Source organism: Podarcis gaigeae (assembly GCF_964106915.1).
Source record: "Podarcis gaigeae genome assembly, chromosome: 3".
NCBI classification, from domain to species: Eukaryota; Metazoa; Chordata; class Lepidosauria; order Squamata; family Lacertidae; genus Podarcis; species Podarcis gaigeae.
In genome coordinates this window covers 70,141,444-70,156,335 of record NC_139680.1, presented here as the reverse complement: position 1 = coordinate 70,156,335, position 14,892 = coordinate 70,141,444, and the positions used below count along the sequence as shown (strand labels likewise).

The following is a 14,892-nucleotide window of genomic DNA, read 5'->3' as shown; positions in this document are numbered from 1 at the left end:
TCTAGATATGCACACCACTGGTTGCGTATCCTTCAGGATGTGAACGCGGCAAACCTGGAAGTATTTTTCCGGGTTTTGCCACGTGCGCATGCACAGAAGAGGCATCTCCGGTTGCGAATTCCTCAGGATCCGACTGGAGCTCCAGAATGGACCCCGTGCGCAACCGGAGGTATCACTGTAGTTTCAGCATAATCATTAATATGCATTTTGCACTCATGGAGTCACAGTGAATTTGTGTTAATGAATGTACTTATATTAAACTATTTAACTATAATGTTAAAAAAGGCTATTTAATGTTAACATGGAGTTGAAAGTTAAAGCTTAGTATTAGCATTCTTTGATTAATAAGCCAGTAAAGCCATTGCTCTGACAAGTCTCTGTTGACTGGATTATTACTTCCTTGGGGAAAAGGTTCTTAAATTCAATTTCAAGAATCAAATGCATTTTTTCACATTTTATAATTTTATGTAAGAAATCAACATAAATATTGCCTTTCTGAAAATGATCCAAGGGTGGTGGTTGTCCTCCCGCCCCCTGGCCGATTATAAACAAATGCCAGATGTGGGGGTGGATGGAGGAAAGCAATAGTGCAGAACACATTAAAGTACAAATATTCCTACTCTGTCCCTGCAAATGACCTGGTGCCCAAAAATATTTGAAAGAGAACATCTTTCAGAATCTGCTAACCCAGTTTTTAAAATCTGCAGGGGAGGCTCTTCTAATGGTTCTGGTTGATAGATACTGCCTATTATGCAGTGGCTTGGAAGACATTTTCCCCATTGGTGGCACCTCACTTGGACAACTCCCTGCCTCTCAAGGTGTGTTACACATCCTTGATGCAAAGTTTTCATTATATATTTTATTTTATGGGAATCTCTATTCAAATGTTAATAAGTTTCTTACCTCCCAGAGAGGTGGTTAGCCTTGTCACATTAGTTCATGTGCTGGTTACTGTTATGATAATGAAGCAATGCTGCTGCAAAGTCCTAGCTTGAAGAGTAAACATGATGGGAATGTTGGGACTGCTGTGGGAACAGAGGGGCAGTCATTTCACAGTGCGAAGCACCGGAATTACCTCAGAGTGTAATATGAGCTGTACAGGGAGTTTTAGTCACAACACTGCTGGAGTATGGAGAGAGCAGTCATGTTTTTTGTAACGCTGCAAAGACAGAAATAAAAGCATGTAAATACGTTTCTGTCTATCTCTTTCCCCTGCCTGGGGGGGGGGCAGGGAAGAGGGGTGTGTTCTTCTCATGTTTGAGAAGAATCGCCGATCGAGACCTTGCCTGCGCTGGCTGGGGAATGCAGCCAAGGAGGTCAACAGGGAATCAAGCCGGGTGCCTGGGACTGCTGCCAGCTTCTCATGAGAAGGGCTTGAATTTCCCAACAGTTACTTCAATACTGGGTTACTGCAATGTGGTGCTTCCTTTGCTGCAGTTAGTACAGAACGCTGCAGCAAAATTGTTGACAAGGCTTTCCTGGTCAGCAAATGGCCGTAGCCATGGAAGTTGGTCAAAGGCACTTCTAGCCACTGAGGCTTCCTGAACCTCCAGTGACAGAGCTGAATTCGCAGCAGCCCCAAATATATTTAAGACATGCATTCCCGTAGGCCAGATCTTTCCAAACTTTTCATGTTGGTAACACACGTCTTAGACATGCATCATTTCGCGACACAGTAAATAAGTTTTACTAGCAAACCAAAAGTTAAACTAACCCTTTTCCAGCCCTGGGAAGAGCATGGGGAGCATTCACGAGACACCTCTACACACTGCAGCCAACACACTAATGTGTCACAACACAGTTTGGAAAGCTCTGCCATAGGCATTTGAGACTTTGCTGGGTTATTTGTTCCGATTTGTATGCTGCCATATTGTCAATTAATTGTATTTTTTTTTAATTTAATATACATTGTGTATTATTGTTTTATGTAGTGTACACTGCTCTGCATAGGAGTCAGCTCCTAAAGGATGAACTCCCCCCCTAAAATATTTGATGGGGCTGGAGGGCCCCAGAGTTGATGAGCATTGCCATTCAAATGATGTGTGCGTGCCACGTCTTTTGATTAGTTATGTGGGATGGGGACTTACCTGTTTTATTCAACTTGGCACCCCTGCTGCCCTGAGGACAAAGGACAGTCTATAAATAAAATTAACAACAACAACAACAACAACGGGGAGTGGGTGGTATTTCTCCCACCCACTTTGTTGTTAGTCACCTTAAATTTTTTGAAAGACCAATTATAAATGTTTTGAATAAGTAAATGTGGGTTTCTAAATCTCTTTGCAATCTTTATAAGATTTCAGAGAGCATATAGCTTTTCACAAAATATTGTTCAGAGCTGCTACTGACCCACTGTTTTCTTGTTAAATGTTTAGAACTGTCTAAGCATTGTGACCCTGTAGTGAACATAAGCAATCCTAATTTTAGCAGTTTGCTTTTTGTCACTTTTTCTTCAGCCCCATTATTATTCATTGAAATTCTACATGAAATAGATAAGGGAATCGCTCTGTATAAAAACCCCACCAAACTGGAGATGGGAAATGCTTCTTTTATTTCAGACTTGAATATTGATGGAGACTTTATTCTTGTTTTTCAGAGCTGTGACCTGCCCCAGCAGAGTATCGTTCATATTGTTCAGAATCCACAGAAAAAGGATGAAGAGGTTGAGACAGAAAGCAAAAATGTCTCTGGCATTCTAACAAGCAATGGAAGAGAAGCTGAAAGCCTCACTCGGGTGGATCTCAACACCAACCTGCTGCCTTCTCACTCAGTTGGCCTTGCTGTGATTTTAGACACTGTGGATGACGGCATCTCCCCTCTAGCTGGCAATTCTGGTAAGTTGCTGAACCCACACAATCCAAAATACAGAGGGTTTCTTTTAAAGCTGATTGTGCAGTAGGGAAATCACAACTTTTCCCTGTCTTTTTGGTGAACCATATATAAAAACCCCGGAGGCTGGGGCACTGTTTTTGGTGTTCTTTGAGCCCTGTTGCTTATATTCAAGGGATGCATGGTGTGATTATCCTGAGTTTGCTTGACAAGGCTGCTGCCATTTTATAGTTCCCCAAATCCATTTGGGAATCAGCAGCCAGTCATGTTGGTGTGCATGTTTCTTTGTTTAATCCTCACTGTCATAGACAAGAAGCACACTGTGTATTCTGTTTAGTCTGCCAGCCCTCCTGGGAATCTCTATTTAAATGTTAATAAGTTTCTTACCTCCCAGAGAGGTGGTCATTCAGCTCGAAGGCACAATGTCATTCAACACTTGCCAGGGATCTAGAGGCATGGAGGAATGATCTTCATGCTAAAGAGGGATATTTAGATTTAAGGAGCAAGAAGCACAGCTCTCTTCATCCTTTTGTAGCATTCTACATGATGGAGAGTTTAAGGATCACTAGAGTTTAAGGGCTTTGCGACCAGCAGTGGAACAGGCTGAGGACCACAGTCATAGTATTATGTTGGTTGAAGCTTTCCTTCTCTAGCTGTCAGGGAACCGGTAATCTGATGCCATATCCTGGTTTTCCAACTCTTTTGGAATAATTTGGAAAGGAGATTTAAGAGTTGTGATGTGGGGAATTAGTTTTCATTCAAGCAGTGCAGTGAAAGAGTTGTTCAACAGTGGAACCAACTCCCACGAGAGGTGGTGGAGGTTTTTAAGCAGAGGTTGGATGGCCGTGTCTCATTTATGATCTAGTTGAGTTTCCTGCATTGCAGGGGGTTGGACTAGATGACCCCCGGGTCCCTTCCAACTCTACAACTATATGATTCTATGGTCTATACATGTTTTGAATATCTAGTGGCACATCCCTTCTGGGACAATACCTGAGGAAGACTCTCAGACTACATGGTTGGGGGAGACTTGAGTGTTTGAACACTCTTCTACAAAAAAGAAAAAGAAAACCCTCAACACCTGCTCCCTGGATTGTATCCAATTTATGTTATACTCAGAGCAGACTCACTGAAATCAGTTGACTTAAGGTAGTCATAACTTCAATGGTTTCATGATTTCAGTGGGTCCACTCTGAGTATGACTTAGTTGGCTACAACTCTCTCTAGGTAGAAAGTTAGCATATCTGAGAAAAGGGCTGTAGCATAGCTTTCACTTTGATAAGCTCATTTCCTATGGGCAAGGCCCTTTAAACCACTCAAGCATGCAATAACCTACCATCACCATTAAGTGGTAGATCCAGGAAGGACTATACCATATTATTCCGTGTATAATAATTTCCCGCAATTTTTTAAAGTTTAAAAATGGGGGTCGTCTTATACATAGATTTCTTTATTTGGAGTCCCAAAAAATAGAGGTTGTGTTATACACGGAGGCATGTTATACACGGAAAAATATGGTAAGTTTTGAACATAAAGTTCAGTGCTTACTTTTCCCCAAATATCACCACCTAATATTTAGAAATAAATGGCAGTATGTCATCATATGGTATTATCATTTCCCTCATCTGAACTATGAATGTGGACTGCATTTACAGGATTCCTTCCCCTGTCCTGAAGCAGTGGTTCTGTATTGAACTTGGTAGTGAATTCTGTAGGATCCATTGATTTTGCAAATACACATATAAGAATATAAGAAAAGCCCCACTGGATCAGGCGAAAGACTCATCTAGTCTTCCATCCTATTCTTACAATGGCCAACCAGATGCCTTTAGGAAGTGCCAAGCTGGACCTGAGTGATACAGTGCTCCCCTCCCTTGGGATTCTCAGTAACTGGTTTTCGGCGGCATCCTTCCTCCCGAGGGTAGAGCTAGAACATAGCCATTGTGGCTAGTAGCCATTGAGAATCTTATTTTCCATGACTTTGTCTAATCCTCTTTTTAAAGTTGGTGGCCATCGCTACATCTTGTGGGAACAAATTTCATAGTACTTTCTTTTGTCAGATCTGAATTTTCCACTATTCAGCTTCAGTAGATGGCCTCAAGTTCTAGCATTGTGTAAGAGAGGGTAGAACTTCACAACACCATGCATCATTTTATCCATTTCTATCATATCCCCCCTCACGTATTTGCTTTTTTAACAAACCAACACTGATTACTCTAAGTAACTAAATAGCTTTATGTGATTTTAAAAGAACTGTAGAAAAGAAACTGTGGAACTGTCGAAAAGAACTGCAAATCGCAAGAGGGTTCCCAACTTCTACAATTGACTTGATCAACCTCATGCTGCCAACTAATGATGAATGAGTGCAGTTTAGGACTGAATTAGTGCCTCACAATGCTCCACACATCACATTCTGAATGAATAATGTGGCAAGAGGGGTGCCTTGTCATTTCAATCTGATCAGTTCAGGTGGATGTAGTCCACATTTTATATTGTTTCTTCAGGTGTGTGCACACCTGTATTCAGTATTTGATTTTTTTGTTATTATTTGCAGGCTGATGCTTGTGTTGGAATAGCTATCACATCTGCTTAGGTTTCCCACAGTGCATTAGTATTTGGTTCTGCTGTCTGCTACTCATAACTCCCCCAGCCATAACGAATCCCACTTTGACAAACCAAAACTTAGCAAAGAGTCCTGATGGCAGGCTGACAGCACAGCAGATGCAGATGGCCCCTGTCTTTCCAACTACTTCATTTTATGATTCAGCTCAACTATATCTTACTTGTCATGAATAAGACAGCCTAGCTGAGTGACATTTCTGCTTGACTGGTAGTTAATGACAAGGAGTCTCTGGTGGGATGTTTTCTTTTCTTCAGGATATTCCAAGTTTCGCTATGACTAAAGGGAGGCAAAAAACATGGTTTTAATTTAGGGTGTTGATGATGATGTAAGCACAGCCATCTGTACTAGTGATAATTGTGACACATGGTTTCCGTGTTCTTTGAGGTAGTTTATGGAGGAAGATGCAAAACTGACAGGGATAGGACATTTGATTGATTTACCTCCAGAACAGATAACATCTTGTGTTGTTTAATTGTAGGGAGAAATGAGGGACACTCTCATTTCCAAAGTATCTATATGTAAGGGTGGAGAAAACTATGCACTCTGATTTTGATTATTTTGAATGATTATTTTGAATGATTGTTGGATATTTATACATTTGTTCTTTTGGCATTGTTACTTGTTGCTTTTGTAATGTATGACTGCAGAGTAGATGGCAAATTTAATACTTTGTCTAATAGGCAAAGAACCACCAGATATATTCAATTTGATGTTATTTTATCGGTATACATAAGGGACAGGGAACCCTTGCCTTGCAGATGCTGTTGGGCACTAGTTCCATCAACTCCAGCCAGCATGGGCAATGTACATGGAGTTGTAGTCCAAGGTGTCTGTCTCTGGAAACCATGATACTTAGAGTAGTGTAATGGGCATAGGGTGGTTAGATGAAAAAGAAGATGGTTCTCCTTCCTTGCTTGACAAACCACTCGCTGCATCCAGAACAGAAAGGAGGGCAAGGGCCAGGTAAAGTGCATGGGAGGTATTTTTCTATTTGTTTTGTTTGCTTCACAAAGGGCAGGAGCAAATGGAGACAGCTAGCTGTCCAAGCACAGAGGGAATCCAAGAGCCCCAGAAAGCCAAAAAATGGGGAAGCTTAAGAGGTGTGAGTCTCCCTTGGTTGGAGAATGAGCAAGCGCAAATAAAGCAAGGTCAAGACTCTAACCCAGGAGTGTAATAAACATTTTTTCTGTAGCCCCTTCCTGAAATGGTAAGAATGAAGGCTCTTTAAAAGGGCTAAAACTAGATCTTTATGTTGTTTAGTTGTGGATTATTAGAGAGCATTTTAAAAAGTGTTCTGTGTTCCACTTTTGCCTGAGGCAAATGAGAAAGCCAAGTTTCTGAGTTGCTTGTCACATTTCTAAAACTTATACTGTCAAATTAGTTTCAGGTCAAGTAACAGTATGATGTGCATCCCCTCTTCCCTATTTTAATAAAGGATTAGGCTGAGAACTCGTAGTCCTAAAATAAACTGCTTTTTTATTTCTTTCATCATCTTCTTGAGAACACCATCTAATGTGAGCATTGATCCATCCAAAATGGTCTCCAACATAGCATGCACATCTATATTGATATTGTGGAACAGGAACCTGCATAAACACTCAACAAGTGAACCAGCTAAATCTAAGACAAGTACAACGGCAAAGTTATTACTGCTTATGACCCATTTTCAGCCTCCTCCATCAAAAACAAAAACAAATCCCGAATGTCTAAGAATTTACCATTTTATATACAAAAACCAAGCCTTTATGTTCAACACAGGTCTTTGTTTGTTTTGCAACCACACAAACGTTGCACAAAGAAATAATGTCCCTATTAGCCCAGGACTGGTCTTGGATGGCTTAATGTTATAATGCATTTTGCAGATAAATCTACTTTTAGTCCATGTTGATCAGTGTGAATCAATAATTGTATGGCAGAAGCATTATCTTCTTCAATTTGCATACATTAATTAGTTTATCTTTTCAAAGCTTTATCATGTTTTATGGCATAAGGAGGAGCCGCAACAAAGCATTTATCATAGGTCAATCTTGTTTCCCCCCCTGCAAGAATAGATAAATATAGGTATCTATTTTATGAATATCATATACATTTGTTTGTAGTAATGTAATACAGGTTTGGAAATATTAAGTACTCACTTGGTAGGGAACCTATTGCTCTCCAAATACAGTTCTATCTATATATGTGAACAGAGAGGCTAGCAAGGGGGCCCACCAGTTCGCATTGGTTTTAAAAAGTTGCGCTGGTATACAGTCAATTCCGGGGGCTTTCCCGTTCTTTAGTTGGTCAATCAGCAGATGAGTCTCTGTTGTTGAGACTGCTGGCCATGGCTGTATCTGATCTTCTGGTATGTCTAAACAGTAAAGAGATTAATTAATCCAGTACACAATAGATTCCTGTGGTACCTATGTGTAGCCCTTGGGGAGCCATGTTTCTCTGCAGGGAAGGAATAGAGATCTCTCTCTTATCCTAACAGAGTAACTGAAGGGGACTAAGAAGAAAAAACTGGTCAGGGCGGAGGTGAGAAAGTAGACACTCAGGCAGAATATTCTTTGTGGTGAGGGTATTGCCACTGTGATAGGCATTTTTCTTTCCTTGTCATAGCCCATTAAACTTTAAAAGCCCTTCAGTTGTTACTGGTGCTTGGTGGCCTTTAGCACTGCTGAGGTATTGCTCTTCTGTAGTCAAGTGGGATTTGAATTAAAATTGTGGTTCCACACTCACAAAAATATCATGTGCTATGACAAATCACAACCCTGCAATGCTCATCCCCACAGCAGTGGCAAAAAGTGGGGAGCACATTACTGCCATAAGCGCATAAGTTACCTGTCACTCCTCTTTTCCTTCTCTGTCGACATTTGGATTCTAAACTCTTCTTTTATTACTCTTCTGCGAGGTACATTAATAGAGCAATACAAATGACTATTATTGTTGTCATTTTTCATTATTACTACTGCAACATGTATTTATGGCACCTTGCATGACACTTGCATGAGTGTTCCTGATGTTAATCCAGTTCCTTCTTTGGGTTGAGCAAAGCATCCATAATGAGCATAAACTCAGAGAGTGTTATCGGCTTTAATAGGACAGTTGCTTCAAAGACCAGGAACTGTCATATTCTTAAATTTGTATACCACCCCAAAAGGGCATCAGATGTCAATCAGCCAAAGGCCTGGTTAAAGAGGAACATTTTCGTCTGGTGCCTAAAAGTGTATAATGAAGGCGTCAGCCAAACCTCTCCGGGGAAAGCATTCCACAAACAGATCATATTGGATTAAAAAACCCATTGCACAAACTCAAGTTATTTCCTCTTGCCGTGGTAACGATGTACAAGATTATATATTTCAGGGAAAATCACATTTGTTTAAATGCACTACACAGTGCTATCTTTGGATGGAATGTTTCTTTCTGACCCTCTTAAGTAGTCTGTTTGCACTGCAAGGAAATGTATTTGATTACCTTTTGTGTGAATATCTGGGCAATGTGCCACAAGGACATATCACACTCTTTAATTTGGTGTTGTTTGAAGCAAGGCTTTCTAAATAACATTCACTTTTAATTAAGTCATTACTTCTATTATCATCAAGAAACAACTGACTATGGGTGCACTTACCAAAGCCCCTGTCTAATGCTAAACATACAAACTAAAACACACATTACTTTTCTGTAGTTAGGATAGCAAAAACTATGTTTCCCCACAAAAAAAGGTTTGAAAGTTGGCTACATACACGGTATCTCCTGCTGGCCTTAGTGATGATTAGTATGTCAGTCTTCCTCACTGACATAATTCTAAATATAAAAATTTGTATCTCCCCTTTGACCTTCTAAAAACAGCAGAAAGTGCTTTTCTAAGACATTAACATAATGGAACCTTTTCAGTAAAATGATAAATTGAGCCCATTTCAGCAAACAGAATGCATACTTGGTAATTTATTGCAGTCTTTGCCAATGCTGGGAACCTCATTCATATCATATGCTTTTAGTTCTAATGAGTATGGTGCCATTTCCCTTCTTGCTTCACTTCTTTCATATTTGCCAAGGTGAGTAGCATTCTTTTGAGTGGAACCTGAGATGCTTTGGGGAATTTTTTGCATCATGGCAACTCGCCAAACATCTCTGGTCATTTTAAGCAATGTTTTGTTTTCATTGGAATTTCTTGTTTCTTCCATAAGAATGTTTGCAGTGAGAGAGTTTATGGAAGAAGGGCACAGCTATATTTTCATTCATATGTGAGAGTGAGAGTTCATAGGGGTTTGTTGTTTTTAATTCCCCTGCACAACTTCAGTTAGTTGTGTGAGCAGACCATAGTAGAAATTGTACTAGATGATAAATGTAATCATGGTGAGGGAAATAAAGTCAGATTAGTGACAACGGTTCCAAGTGACTAACTCTTCTGTTTGTTCTTATTTTCTGCCACTTGAAATTATGGGCCCTGGGAGCCCACAGTGTATTTAATTAAAAAATAGTTAAGCCTCAAAGGAGGTGGGAGAAAACTATTGTATACATTATCCACAGAGAGACCATAGTTGATGCTGATAACTGTTCATTGCAAGACCTCAAAATTGCTTAACCAGTTTGCACCCATAAATTTTCATGGAAACTCAGGGTCTGTAGCAAAAAATATATGATATGATTTAATAAAAGTTGCTCACTGACCTTAGAATGCACAGCCAAAGTTTCTCCTGCTCTCCTTATCACTCAGGGGGTTGGCTCAAGATGGCTGAAAAGCTGTGTGGCATCAGAGCATCTAAGCCAATGAAAGCCAGAGTTTAGAACACCGTTGTTGGTTGGTGGTGGATTGTAACTACTGTGGCTTGTGAATAAGCTACCTCCCTGTTTAAGGGAAAGCCATGAATTTGTACTCTTGGGAGAAAAAATATTTGCATAAAATCATTGTCGATATTGCTGTAAAATAAATAAATAAAATTAATTAATCTGAGAACACCTTTGTGCTAATCTACATTGGGGATCATGAATTTATATAGATTTTTTAAAACAAAAAAACAGAAAACCAATTATAAGCTGTAAACAGAAACAGATGTTTAGTCTGAGAGTCAATTTGCATTAGGTTAGTTATCATTTGCCTAAATTTCCCACTCTTTCTTTCATTCAGGAGAGGCTGGTGCAAAAGAGTGGAGTTGTGCTGTTGCCCTCCAGTCATTGTCCCTTACTGGGGTGGTGCAAGATCAAGGCAGGGCTGCAGCAAGCCAGAGCCATGTAAGCACACTGGCAGAGCTAATCTGGTGTTCCTGCTGGTCCACTTGAACTGCCCCAATCTCACTCTCATCCTGTCCCATCCCAGCAAGTGGCACAGCACTGTGATGCTTCTTTCTTTCTTTCTTTCTTTCTTTCTTTCTTTCTTTCTTTCTTTCTTTCTTTCTCATAGCAAAAGTTTAGAAATCAGTGTATTTTCTTCCACTGCTTATACAGCCAACCAGTACCACCCATAAACAACTCCTCAGTCATGCCAGTGACTCAGCCACTCAGCTAGGTATTTGGTGCAATAACACACATTAAAAGGGAAATAATTTTGTCAGGAGAGGTAATTTTGAAATGTCAGAGAAAGTACTGACTATAAGAGCAATTACTCTAGTAAGCACCATGTCAACACTCAAGCCCTGACCCATTTAGAGCCAAACAGTATCTAAATGGTATAGTAATGGTCTGTTTCCCAATTTTTGTTCTATCCATAATTGCAACAGTGTGTCTACACAGATTTCATTATGTTTTGTCCATACTGTGGGAATGCCTGCCTTCTTCTCACGCCTTGTGATTGGTTAACCAGTTCTGGAAGTTTGTTTTCTCCTTCCAATGTGGAAAGGTAAAGGTGTGTATGCAGTGACTTTCCCTTTGGCTGTGCATTCCCTGCATTCAAAAAAGAAAACTGAGTCTGTCAAGTGCTGAACTACCCCTCCCACCTACCTTAACTTTCACAGGGGAGCTAATGTTTGATGCTCAACAATACACCTGCCCCTGTGATGCTGCATTCCTCAATGGACTGAACAAGATCTCTAAAGCAGGCTGCCTCTTTCAGCTGTTTTTCTTCAACCAAGCACAGTATTTCTCTAACACACACCCAGTACCACACACACATTAAGACACTGCAACCAGGATTCCCTCTTTGCGGCCAACAGTCAAGAGAAACTCTCTAATTAGGGGACCAATCAGTTATTGGTGGAATGAGGAAGTAATGAATCAAATGAAAATCATGAAGGGGAAAAGGGGAGATGCTAAGAACTGTCTACACTTGTGACGATTAAGATGCTGCTTTACTCTCTTTTTTTTTTAAGGCTGGGGTTCTTTGTGGTAGGGAATAATAGAAGAATTGCTGGGAAAACTTGTGAAGATTACAGTTAGATGGAGGACTTCCGGGTTGGCGCCATCGCCGAATGGCGGACTCCCTCTGAGCTCCGGAGGGAGCCTGCTCGGCAGGGGCTGGGTTCTACCGCGTCGGCGTCGCGGGGACCCTCAAAAACCATGGGCATGGTGACTCGGCGGGCACCGTTTGCGCCCCCCGACCCGCGAAGGAGCCTTTTTAAAGGCTACGGAGCGGGTGCCGGGGGGGTGTGGTGCTATGAGTCCTCCGCTTCCCCTACCGAGCGAAGCCGCATGCCATTTGGCGGAGAGCACTGACTTCTTCCATTGAAAATTCGGATTAAAAGAACAACCCGTGAGTAATTGGAAACTGGACTTAAAAAGGGGAAAAAGTTTAAATTTTAAATTCGGAGCGAGCGTGGGAGGTGTAAAAAGGAAGTCAGCCTCCCCCCTGTCGTAGAGGATTTAAAGCAAAGGATTTAACAGCTAAGATCGAGTGCTACCTAAGTTTGACAAAGTTACTAATTTCACGATGGAAAATTATAAGACTGGGCTGGAGGAGAAAAGTAGAATGTGAGCTAAAATGCAACCCCCCCCCGGGAAACGGGAGTGATCCGCGAGAGCGCCGGGAGAGGAGAAACAGAGGCTTTGACAGCTGTCAAAGGAGCTGTCAAAGCTGAAGAATAAAAAGAGAACTGTGTTATGAGGACTTTGCCGGTTACATTTGTTACAAATTAGATATAAATTGTTTAAAACAAGGAATAACAAGTTACTTTGACTGTTGGGTGTGATCTGGAAGGAAACTGAGTTACTATAATCCCTCTAGAGGGGCTGTGGGACACTACAAGTATTGCTGGCATGGAATTCGAATTGGACTTTTTATCTCCTGGGAAACTGCAGAAATGGAACACTATTTTGTCTACAGAGGTCTCTACACTAAAGGAGACAATAGACTTATCTATTGAAGAATGGAAGGGACTTGACGTAAAGTTTTGTTCCTGAATAACAAAGCCTCTGTAGGGGATTTAGAAGCTTTTGGAATTGGAACATTTTTGCAGGAGAGCAGGAAAAGAAACTAGAGGAAAGTGAGGAGAGAGAACAATAAAAACTACATGAACAACAAGAATTGGACAAAGTTGGGAGTGGGAACATTTGGGACATCCAGATTTGAAAGGTCTAAAGAAACAAAATCGGAGTTTTTATTCTTAAATACAGAGATCTGGATGGAAGAAATGGACCTTTTTGAGATAGAGTTTTTCTAAGATTGGACGCTCGAAACTAAAGATGATCAAAAAGACGGCAAAGACTATTAAAAAGACGGCAAAGTGGACTTGTGAAGGATTTCGGCCTAGATGTGGGATCTGCAGGATAACAACAGGCATTGATGGACATTGGGGAACGTAACCGGGAAAGGGGGGAGGGAAATTTGGAATCCAAAGGGTGTTAAATTATATTTTATTCATTTTTCTATTTTCTTTCATTTTAATCTGTTCTGCATATTAAAGAGGGGAACTCGTGGAAGGGAGCGGGGTCGATTTTAGGGGATGGAAAAACATTTTTAACATTGGGTTAATTATAATAAGTTTAAAATTTGGGGTAAGAACTTGCTGAATCTATTTGAAGGAATTGGAATACAAGAGGGGGTGGGGTGGGGAAGTCCTGGAAAGATGCTAATGAAAACAAGCTTATAAAATGGATGTTTCATTTCTTTTCTTTTTTTTGTTATATTTGAAAATGTTCAATAAATATTATTTTAAAAAAAATACAGTTAGATGGCAGTGATGTGTGGAGCCATCACAAAAAGTGAGTGAACAAGCAGCTCTTGTAGCAGATTGTATTCGTTGTGGCAAGCAAGGTGGGATTCTACATTGCCTGTGGCAAATTGCTCAGACTGAAAAGGAGGTCTGCCACTTTCTAATAGTATATATTAAAGAATGTCATGCTGTGATAACAAGGAATATCACAAAGGTGTGACAAAACAGTTTTAATAACTTTAAAATGTAAGCGTGAACGCGTTAACTTTTTTTGAACTAACTCAATGATGTCTCCCTTGTCTTTAATCTTCAAACGATGGTTCTAGCCTATTTTTCCTGTGAGGCATTGCAAAGGCAGGTTTCACATGCATATTCATGGCACAATACGGTCTCCCTGTGCACCTCTGTTCTCTTTCAGCGGTGTGATGCAAGGGTTGGAAGGGGAGGGTGCCATTTCCAAGAAGTAGGCAATCTCTCGGTTTTCTCAGATACAGTGTAAAGTATGTGTACTGCTTTGAATTAGTGACACAGTCTTGCAAAATGAAATAACACACTAATGCCTGCATCTGAAATAGCTGCTGTGCATGAACAGCTGCTGAGTAGGTGTGATGATTTGTTGTACTGCATATATACTGTTGATGCATTTCTTCAAAAAATAGGTTTATTGAAGCCAAAGGGTCTTTCCCAAGACTGTTATTCACAATACAATACAGAAGCATTTCCCTCTTAATTTGTTTTTTTGCTTAATTCTCTCTATGTTAATTTCCCCCCCTTTCAGAATGATACTATTGTGAATTTCTTTTTTAAAGATAGCAGAGTTTCTTCTATTAGAGTTAGTTGTCCCATTACAAAGATTTGTGGACTGCCGTTTTCAAAGAGGAATCTCAGGTTGTTTGTTGTCATGGCAAAAAAGTGGATCCTTCTAACCCAATATCACAGTTAAAAATAAATAAATAAAAACTCCATTTGGTAGTAGCTTTCAATAGTATAATTGCATTTGTCGGTCTGTTTAGTCAACATTGTGATTTTGCATTGCAACAAAGTAAGACAACATTGACATACTGTGAAGATGTACCATGACAAATTGCCATGACATAGATATAGACATAATAATTTCTGTCTTGCTGGACATCTATTAAAGTGTCATTCTAAATAAATGAAAGAGATATTGATGGCTATAAGAGGGATTTTTATAGAACAAGCAGATCTTTTTTAAAAAACAACAATGACAAAACTGTGTCTCTCTTATCGATACAGCATGGCCTTTCTTTCTTTCTTTCTTTCTTTCTTTCTTTCTTTCTTTCTTTCTTTCTATATTATAGTTCAAAATGTGACATCCAAATGAATTATAGTTAAATCTCTCTTGGTCCATTT

The 14,892-nt window shown here is 40.1% G+C and overlaps 1 protein-coding gene across 3 annotated transcripts in view; it reads left to right on the top strand.

Moving 5' to 3' along the window:
- PRKN (parkin RBR E3 ubiquitin protein ligase) overlaps positions 1-14,892 on the top strand; it is a 612,533-nt gene that overhangs the window by 182,231 nt on the left and 415,410 nt on the right. For all 3 annotated transcript variants that reach the window (XM_083732566.1, XM_083732565.1, XM_083732564.1), the window contains exon 3: positions 2,597-2,834. In XM_083732566.1, coding sequence (XP_083588692.1) covers positions 2,597-2,834 — 238 coding nt within the window. The remainder of the gene's footprint in view (positions 1-2,596; positions 2,835-14,892) is intronic.